Source organism: Plecotus auritus (assembly GCF_963455305.1).
Source record: "Plecotus auritus genome assembly, chromosome: 6".
Lineage (NCBI taxonomy): Eukaryota > Metazoa > Chordata > Mammalia > Chiroptera > Vespertilionidae > Plecotus > Plecotus auritus.
The window spans coordinates 101,098,967-101,108,896 of record NC_137773.1 but is presented as its reverse complement, the minus strand read 5'-3'; the positions used below and the strand labels follow the sequence as shown (position 1 = coordinate 101,108,896).

At 54.0% G+C, this 9,930-nt stretch overlaps 1 protein-coding gene across 5 annotated transcripts in view; it reads left to right on the top strand.

Moving 5' to 3' along the window:
- The first annotated feature begins 4,212 nt into the window (after positions 1 to 4,212).
- The window catches only part of PEBP4 (phosphatidylethanolamine binding protein 4), a 203,648-nt gene continuing 197,930 nt past the window's right edge, over positions 4,213 to 9,930 (top strand). The window contains exons 1-2 of one of the 5 annotated variants that reach the window (XM_080672345.1): positions 4,213 to 4,476; positions 4,848 to 4,981. In XM_080672345.1, coding sequence (XP_080528471.1) covers positions 4,866 to 4,981 — 116 coding nt within the window. In that variant the 5' untranslated portion in view covers positions 4,213 to 4,476; positions 4,848 to 4,865. The other 4 variants (XM_080672348.1, XM_080672344.1, XM_080672347.1 and 1 more) reach the window with 4 other exon arrangements.

Here is a 9,930-nt window from a genome sequence, read left to right as displayed (position 1 = left end):
ACTGGGTGGGGGGGGCGCAACCCCAGGTCCCCCAGCCCAGCACTGGGTGGGGGGCGTGGCCTCAGGTCCCCTGGCCCAGTGCTGGGGTTGGGGGCACGGCCTCAGGTTCCCTGGCCTGGCCTCAGGTCCCCAGCCCCGAGGGCGCGAGGGCGCGAGGGCGCGAGGGCGCGAGGGCGCGAGGGCGCGAGGGCGCGATGATCATTTGCATATTAGTTCTTTATTATATAGGATACCGCAGATTGGGTGGCTTAAACAACAGAAATTTATCTTTTCATAGTTCTGGAACAACTGGATAGCTACATGTAAAAGAATGAAAGTGGGCCTTCTGACACTATTTACCGGGAGATGGCATTAGATCCCACAGGTTAAGGGCTTAGTCCTAACCCTCCCCTGCCCGCCCACCCCCCTCTTCAATGTCAATCTCAAATCCAAGTTATCACCTGGGCTCCTAAATTAGAAGTTCCAATGACCCCCTCCTTGGGTTTGATTAATTTGGTCTAATTTGCTAGGGTGACTTACAGAACTCAAAGAAACATTTTACTTACTAGATGGAAGAGATGCACAGGGTAAGATATGTGGGAGGGGCATAGAACTTTCATGCTCTCCGACATGCCACTTTCCCTGAATATCCATGTGTTCACCAACCTGGAAGCTCTCTGAACCTTGTACTTACTGTTTTTTTATGGAAGTTTCAATACATAGGTATGATTGATTAAATCATTGGCCACTGGTGACTTACTTGACCTCCAGCCCCTCTCCATGGAGGTGGGGGTGGTGATAGAAGGGGAATGAAAGTTTCAACTCTCCAATCACACGATTGGTTCCCCTGGCATCCAGGAGGAATTTGGTCACTACAGTTCAGAGGTTCCAGAGGGCATTAGTGGAAAAGTTTAGGAGGGAGGGAAAGGGGAAGAGTCGGTGTCTGGATAGAGAAAGGAGATGACACCTGGGTAGTGACAGGAGGTGTCAGGCACAGGAAGCATGGAGGAATGAGAGAGGGGGTCAAGGGTTCAGCAACACTGGTCCAGCAGATCCTGGGGCCTGGAGGGACTGAGGCACTTCAAGAAGCCAACAGGCTTGGCCTGATTGATGATGCTGGGAGATTGTCCCAGCCCAGGTGACTGAAGCAACAGAAGGGGGCTTCACATGTGAGCACCAAGGGATGTAGGGATGGGCGCTTCCGGAAGTGAGTCAATTGAGTAAAACAAGCTGGTGATGAGGGGAGGCGGGGGCCTGTACCTCCCTGGGCTTGATCTTGCCCTCTTAGATCTGAGATTCTGAGTATGAAGCAAAGTCCTATGAACCCCCAAAGGAAAGATCAGATTTGAAAATACTAAGAACCACTACATTCTGTCAGATATCTCTGTACAAAAACAAGCCGGAGAAGGTTAGATAAATAAGAAAAAGGGATCTAGGGCCAGATGCCAACCTGAGTGGTTAGTTTCCTACGGGTGTTTATAGAGAGTTAGGAGATGTTACGTGAAAATAAAGATTATCAGAATCAGAAGTGGCAAGTTTGTCAAACATTCAAACAAGAATTTATTAAGCATCTAGTCAGGCCAGGGACTGTGCTCGCAATGTTAGACACAAATTGAGTGCTGTCTGGAATTATAAGCAAATCACTAAGCAAGTGATTACAGAAGATTTCATATAAGAACAACAAGGGAAGGGGTAAACAAACACATAGGGACAGTAAGGGAAGGAGCAAAGTGCTTTGATCCTGTATAACTGAAATCCAATGGACCCTGGGTGGGGGGGGGAGAGGAAGTTGTTCTTGAGGAAATGAGCTTGGTTATTTATCAAAAGGGGTGGAAGGTGGGGCATAGGAAGGCCTCGGGGCAGGAAGGAACTTGCAGGAATAGCTGGAGTTAAGAAGTGAGCAGTGGAGAGTAGAGAAACAGGGCTAGAGAGGCAGGAAGTCAGACCAAGCAGGGCACTGTGGGCTACGTGGGAGATTCTGGGCCTTATTCTAAGGGCAAAGGGAATAAAAGGGGAGCAAGTGAGAGGACAGCTGAGCTGCAAGAGGGGGCAGTAGAGCAGTAGAGCAGAGTGGTTAAGGAGCATGGAGTCTGGAGTCAAATGGCCTGGGTTCAAATCCCAGGTCAGCCACTTACTACCCAAGTCTCCCTTACTTCTGAGGCTCATCATGAGGATTCAATGAGAAAAGCCTGGATCATGCTGAGTGAGGAGGAATTGCCCATCTGTGTGGGCTCAGCAGGAGCAACTCTGCACTGAGGACTGTCCCCCTCCTCCACACAGGCATTCATTGCTGCTGCTAAGGGCTGTTGGCACCCAGGAAAGTATTTGCTTCTCTAGTGGCTGCCACTTGAAGACAAGAGTCTCTTGGCCTTGAATGATAGTTCTGGCAGCATCATCCGCTGGCTCTGGCTGTCCTTGGGCTCCATGAGGACAGGGACCTTATACCTCGGACTGGCACAAGCCCAGCGCATGGGAGGCGCTCGATACCTGTTGGTGAAATGGATTGTGAATGAATGAACAAGTGAATGGATGGGCCTGTGGAAGAAGGCCTACACCATCCATAAATTATTGAGCATCCCCTAGGTGCCAGGTAGCTCACCAAGTGCCTTGCCTAATTCACTTCCTTTCATTCTCACAACCATCTTGTGAGGAGGCTAGCAGGAGACACTTTCTAGTCGGGGAGTTCTTGGGAATGAGTTCTCTGTGGGGGAGCCCTCATCACACTTTATGGAGTCTCATTATTAAGAAGTGTGTTTGGTTTGTAGCCCCAAAGAAGGACTTCTTGCTGGAAGCTGGAATCCTGGAAGTAGGAATTCAACTGAAAAGCAAGCTATGCTGAAAACAGTTGCTCTAAAGATCTCGCTGCATATACTATATGGTTGTGATCTCATATTCCTCAGCAAGGCACAGGGGTCACCAGGTCATATTATTTGTTTCTGAAAGGGGGACATGGTGCATGCTAAAAAGGCATGGCACTCCATCCCCCAGCAGCCTGGAGCAGCTCAGAGCAGAACTCAGTAGTCCTCCGTTCAGGGCTGGTGAACTCCCCCACACCCCTGTCTCAGAGAAGTGACAGATCAATTGGAAAGGCCGTGGGAGAACTGCTTTTGATCTTCCCCTGCCAGTTCTGGTTCCAATCAGAGTCCCACACACTCCTTCCTGCAGGCCTCTTTCCCCAGGAAGAGTTCAGTATGGCTCAGCCCACAGTGCCCCCTTCCTCACGGCGCCCCCTTCCTCCCGGCACAGTGCTGGTGCAGGCCCCCTGCTTCCCGGCACAGTGCTGGTGCAGGCCCGCATTCCTCCCAGCACAGTGCTGGTGCAGGCCCCCTGCCTCCCGGCACAGTGCTGGTGCAGGCTCTTCCTCCCGGCACAGTGCTGGTGCAGGCCCCCTGCCTCCTGGCACAGTGCTGGTGCAGGCTCTTCCTCCCGGCACAGTGCTGGTGAAGGCCCCCCTGCCTCCCGGCACAGTGCTGGTGCAGGCCCCCTGCCTCCCGGCACAGTGCTGGTGCAGGCTCTTCCTCCTGGCACAGTGCTGGTGCAGGCCCCCTGCCTCCCAGCACAGTGCTGGTGCAGGCCCCCTGCCTCCCGGCACAGTGCTGGTGAAGGCCCCCCTTCCTCCCGGCACAGTGCTGGTGCAGGCCCCCTGCCTCCCAGCACAGTGCTGGTGAAGGCCCCCCTTCCTCCCGGCACAGTGCTGGTGCAGGCCCCCTGCCTCCCAGCACAGTGCTGGTGAAGGCCCCCCTTCCTCCCAGCACAGTGCTGGTGCAGGCCCCCTGCCTCCCAGCACAGTGCTGGTGAAGGCCCCCCTTCCTCCCGGCACAGTGCTGGTGCAGGCCCCCTGCCTCCCAGCACAGTGCTGGTGAAGGCCCCCCTTCCTCCCGGCACAGTGCTGGTGCAGGCCCGCCTGCCTCCCGGCACAGTGCTGGTGCAGGCTCTTCCTCCCGGCACAGTGCTGGTGCAGGCCCCCTGCCTCCCAGCACAGTGCTGGTGCAGGCCCCCTGCCTCCCAGCACAGTGCTGGTGCAGGCCCCCCTGCCTCCCGGCACAGTGCTGGTGCAGGCTGCCGCTTCTTATAGCTCTACTGGCTTTCTTCCCTGGAGACTGTTATTTTGGGAGAGTGCTGAGCTCAGCACTGGTGCAAGGTGAAGTCGGATGAGCCCTTCTGTCCTCAGCTGGCCCCTCAAAGCTGGCCTCGGGCTGGGTCGGCCCTATCCCATGTGCAGCAGCCCCTCCTACACAAGATGGCTGTGTCCAAGCACATCCACCACCAGACAGCCTGGGGCTGTCAAATAGGTGGTGGAGGAACTGTGGGCAGAAGAGCAGAGCTGTCCAAGGAGCCTGGCCCAGCCAGACCCCTGCTCCTAGAAAAACAACGAAGGCCAGGCTACTGCAAGCTCCCCAGAACCTCCCCCAGCCCGAAGCCTGGCGTCACCAGCTTCCAGTGTTTGCATAAAAGCCAAAGGAGCAGGCTGGCCCTTGGCCAACCGACCACGCACAGGCAAGTGGTGAGGGCAGGATGAGGAGCTGAGCTGAGAGGCTTGCTGAGCACCTCTGCTTTGCAGCCTGCTCTGGGCCCTGGCAGCCAGGGCTCCAGTGACAGCAGAGCCTTGTTCTGACAGGGGCGGGGCCTCAGCCAGGACTGCAAACTGAGTCCAGCCTGGAGTAGGCCTCGGTCCTCCTAAAGCACTTGTGCCACCCGCTCCTCTCCCGCTGCTCACTAGGGGTCTCTGTTCCTCCAGGTGGGCCCCTGGGGCAGGGCCGGTGGTGAAAGGGTGTGTGTGTGTGTGTGTGTGTGTGTGTGTGTGTGTGTGTGTGGCAAGGGTTCCGCCTGCAGAGGGCTGGCAGCACTAAAGGCGCCTTCTGTTCCAGGTGCCTGTGAGCTGGACAATGAGGCTGGCCACGGCAGCCCTGTTTGTGGGCCTGGCGATGGTGGCCACTGGATCCCAGAAGGAGGAGCTGTGTGCACCCGAGGCTGTGAATGTCACGGATGCTGACTTCTGCAAGTAAGGCTGGCGGGAGCCCAGAGCAGCTGGGCAGGGGTCTCGGGAAGGTGTTTCCAGAACAAGGAGCTCCTCCTCCTAAGGCAGCCTTTGCAGACAGGCAGAGAATGAGACCCCGTGACGTGGGAGGGCCCTGAGGAAAGAGGGCAGGGCCCCTGCTTCCAGAGGGCAGCTTTCGGGGACCAGGGCGGTATGTGGATATGGTGGGCTCCTCCTGGGGCTCTGAGGGGCTGGCCTGGCCTGCCTTGCTGGGACCCTGAGAGCCCATCCTGCCCTACAGTCCCAAAGGCTCCCTCCCCCTACACAGTGGCATTTTAAAGAAGAGTGGCAGCTTGAGAGCTGGTTGTTTGCTTTTTAGTAACAGGCCCCAGGGGTGTTGGGACAGGCTGGCCTTCCCGGGGTGTGGCCACTGGTTGCTGTCCAGGGGGAGGCTGGGCGTCCGAGGCTGGGTTTTTCCTCCAAGGGCACAGCTTCCCTCCGCTTACGGCTGCGTGGAATTTCAGCTCCCTCCTCACAGACCGTTGGTTGGAAGAGCCAGTCTTCCTTGTCAGGGTTCATCCTGAGGGCTGCCCGGGCCACGTGGCCGCCACCCCGTGGCCAGTTTGTCTTCCCACTGAACCAACAGAAGAGAGAGGGAGGGAGGCGGTCTTACTCTGTCTTCTTGTGTAATTTGAATTCTCACAGACATTTCTTTTAGAAAGAGAAGTACATCCTTCCCCTTAAAGAGGTAGTTGAAGCCCCCCCCCCCCGACACAAAAACAAACAAACACCAAAACCCAACAAATTCTGCTCCTATGAGTACATTTTAAAACTCTAGTGAACAGTTCTGAGTGAAGGTTCCTGTGGGAGGGAACCCGCCCTCCTGGTGCTCTGCCCAGCCGAACCTTCTGGGCAGGCTTCTTCCTCTGGGAGGCAGAGGTCACAGCCCCACCAGCTGGCAGGTCCGCTGGGCCAGGCAAGGCAGGGCCAGGCTGCAGTAACAGCCCCGTGGTGGAGTGCCTCTGTGCACCCCCCCCACCCCCGTGTCGCCCACACTCTGGGATCCCCAGTTGCCCGAGGCTGTTCCCTGTTGCATCGGGATGGAAGCTGGTGGCCCCTGTTACATGCCTGGCCGCTATTACATGTCAGGAGTTTTGCTGGGGCCTTAGACGCCTTAACTAATTTGATTGCTATCATGAATCTTCCAAATATTATCATCCTCATTTCACAGATGAGGAATCTCCAGAGATTAAATCGCCTGCCCATGGTGCCAACACAGCTGACAGGTGTCAGGATGGGGATAAAACCCCTCACCTGACTCTGCACTCATGCTCTTTCCCCACCAGCTTTGGGCTGCTGACCCCACCCAGGGCCTGGAGCATCTCCAGTAAAGGGGGGGAAAGCTGTCTTAGTCCATTGGGGCTGTTATAACAAACAAACAAAGAGACTAGGGGGCTTATAAACAACAGAAATTTATTTCTCAGAGTTCTGGGAAGTCTAAGATCAAGCTGTAGCAAAGTTGATGTCTGGGTGAGGACCTGCTTCCTGGTTCATAGACACCTGTCTTCTTGCTGTGTCCTCACACAGCAGAAGGAAAGAGAGATCTCTATGGGATCTCCTTTGTAAGGGCACTAATCCCATTCACGAGGGCTCCAACCTCATGACCTAAGCACCTCTCAGAGGCACTGCCTGCCAATATCATCACACCAGGGGCTAGGATTTCAACATATGAATTTGGGGCGGGGGTGGGGGATACAAACATTCAGACCATAGCAGGAGCCCTTCTTAAGACTCCCCAGAACAAACCAGCAGACCCCAGTTTGAGAAACACAGACTTCCAACACTAAAGTTGTGTGCTAGGCAATATCTTCAGGCTGTAAACCGTTGTTGCAAAACGGAGGCTTTGTCTTTGTTCCTGCTGGAGGCTTTTGTTTGTAAAAGATCATCACAGAATGTGAGCACATCTGGACACCTCGGACCCTGGAGCAGGGATCAGTAGGTCCTGTGCTGGGGCCCCTCCCCAAGAAACCCGCTCAGCTCAGGCTTCCAACCTATGAGAGACACCCTCCTCCCCGCGCAACCCAAAGCCACTCCTCTTGTGGGTATTTAGTCTAATAGGAAATTCTTGAAGTTAGAACGCAATACCTAGAGGTATTGATCTGTGAAGGAGGAATTTTATGTACAGGGACAGGCAGTGAGAAACAGTTAGAGAAAAGCTCTTCTAGAATAATAGCTCACCTACCCCTGAGAACCATGCAGTAGGGGGGCGGGGGTGCCCACAGAGACCCTTCATGCCTCTGTGAATGCAGCCTCATCTCCACCCTTGCTTTCGAGCAGCTGGAATTTTGGGGAAAGCTGTTTTTCTCTAATCCAATTCTTACAATGCCAAAGGGCCAAACAGAAGCCTGGGGAAGCTGAGTGACTCCCTGGGGAAGCAGTGTGGTATGGGAAAGTGCAGACAAGCCTGCTGCAGTCGCTCTATATTGCTGCACAACCAATGACCCGGAACCGAGGCAGCTGCACACACTGGCTGTCTCACCTTTCCTCCAGTTCTGGCTCAGCTGAGCATCTCTGGCTCAAGGTCTCTCAGGAGGTTGCAGTGCAGCTGTCAGCTAGGGCCGCAGTCTCATCTGAAGGGTGGACTGGTGGGAGACTCTGCTTCTGAGCTCGCCCATGTGGCTGTGACAGTCTTGGTCACCTTGCCAGGTGGCCTCGCCATGGGCTGTTTACACATAGCAGCTGGCTTCCCCAGAGCAAGGATTTGAGAGGGAGAGCATGAAAAAGAGGACCTCGAGGCAGAAGCCATCATCTCCTTAAAATTTTGGGAGTGACATCCTATCACTTCTGTTTTATTCTCTACTAGAAGCAAGTCACTGAAACAGGCCCCCAATTCAAGGGGAGGGGATAACACAAGGAGACGGGGATCATTGGGGGCATCTTGGACACTGTCTGCTACACCCATGTCCCTTTTTTCCCCCTCAGTCCACTAATTATGAGACTCTGGGCTGGTTTCTTAGCTTCAGTTTATTCATCTGGGAGATGAGAACAATGACAGTAGCTGCTTTAAGATATTGCTGTGTGAAATGGAATAATATTATGTAATGCGTCTGATCTATTGGGGTGGTCCAACAAATGACACTTCCTTTCCCAACCCCCACCCCATCTCTATTGCAATGCCAGATAATGGCCAAGTCGGGACCAGAGTCCCTGCTCCTCTCCCCCAACTTTCTTGGATGCATCCTAGTCTCCTCAGGAGATCAGGAGATGCCCCACATCTCGGGGTGGAGATTGGAATGTGTCCCATGTAAGGAACACCATGAGTGGAACGGGCACTCACACTGCAGGAAGATAGCCCCTCAAGGTTTTTTAACTTGAATGCAAGGGTGTTTTCACTAGATTTAATTTCTGATTCAGTTCATCTCAGGTTTGTCCAGATCTTCTTGTAGGCTGGTTTAATCATTTGAATGGTTAGTTACCAAGTTTGCCTCTGTCCTGATCCAAGCCTTTAGTAAAGCTGCTCCGCAAGACCCTCGGCTTGCCCTGCTGTGGAGCGACAGGAGGGCTTCACACCCGGCTGTCAGTGCCTATGGGTGTGATGGGGCTGGGACACTGACCCTGGTCCCCTGGCACATACATACCCTGCCAGGGCACTCTCAGAGGCTCTAGGCCCACTAACCAAATATCAACCTGCTGATTTTGTGTCACTATTTTAGCACTTGCAGCAACTCTACGCGGATAAAAACAAGAGACCTGTTGGTTCCCTGGGGAAGGCTCGTCTGGTCCTCAGTTTCCCCTCCTCCCTGACTCTTGGCCTTTCCCAGTTCAGTGCCGCGTGATGAATCTCTCTCAGCCTCAGTTCTCACGAGCTGCAGGGGCAGGAGGTGTGGTAGAAACAAACCAAATGATCCTTGACAGGCTGCTGTGAAGATAAATGAAAACCTGTCCTCTGAAAGTTCTTCAAAAGCTATTAAAACCACGCCATCCAAAAGCAATGGCTGTAGATTTGTGAAGAGTTACAAGTTTGCTCAGCAAGCCGGTGGTGCAGCTAAGTGGTGAACTGTCCTGCCTCAGTTGACCTGAGTCCTGGCATTGGGGTGCTGGCCTGAGGAAAAATCTTGCATCTGGCGAGTGTTGCAGGCGCCAGCTCCCTTTGCCTAAGATAGGGTCTCAGAAGCCTCTGGAAGGGTGGGCTCAGGAGGAGGAATGTGGGGCTTCTCACCAGGACATTGTCCTTGCCTTTCCCCCAAGTTCAAACTTCAGGAGCTCCCCCTCCAGCTCTACTACCCAAATTCCATTTTCATCTGGTCCTCTTCAGGCGTCACACCCAGCAGGAAACCATGGGCAGTGCTGGGTGACCCACAGCGGGCTGTGGAGCTGCTCAGCCATGCTGGGCTATTTGGAAAGGCTGAGGACACACACCTTCTCTCTCAATGTATCATCTTAACCAAGTGAACTGTTGACCTGAGAGTTAATGCACCTGTTGAAAGGGGCTCCTGGTGGCTAACTGGGCTAAAATCTACAAACAGAGCCTAGCGGCTGTTGCTAAACAGGAGCTGCAAGCCGCACTTCAGGGAGAAGCCTCCACTGAACTGCCCACCTGCACTGTGTTCCTGCCATCTGAGTCAGCCTTATATAGGAGTTCCCTGACTCGTATTTCAACCAATAAGATTGAGATTTTTCCTGTCCAATTAGAGCTACACAGCTATATCCTCATTAGCATCTTTACCAACTAATCAGAGCAGCTCCATTCTGACCAATCAGGACAATGCTTTTTGGACCAATCAGATGGTGAGGATTTGGAATCCTCTTTTGCATGAGAACAAATTAATCAGGGGCTAGGGGTGGGGACCTCTCTCCATGGAAGTCAGCTCCCCTCTAGCTCAGTGAGCACACTTTCTCTTCCCACTGAAGACCTTGTTTATCCCTGGCTGGAGTGTAAGATACCCGAGTGGAGCAGAGCTGTCTAGCTGGAA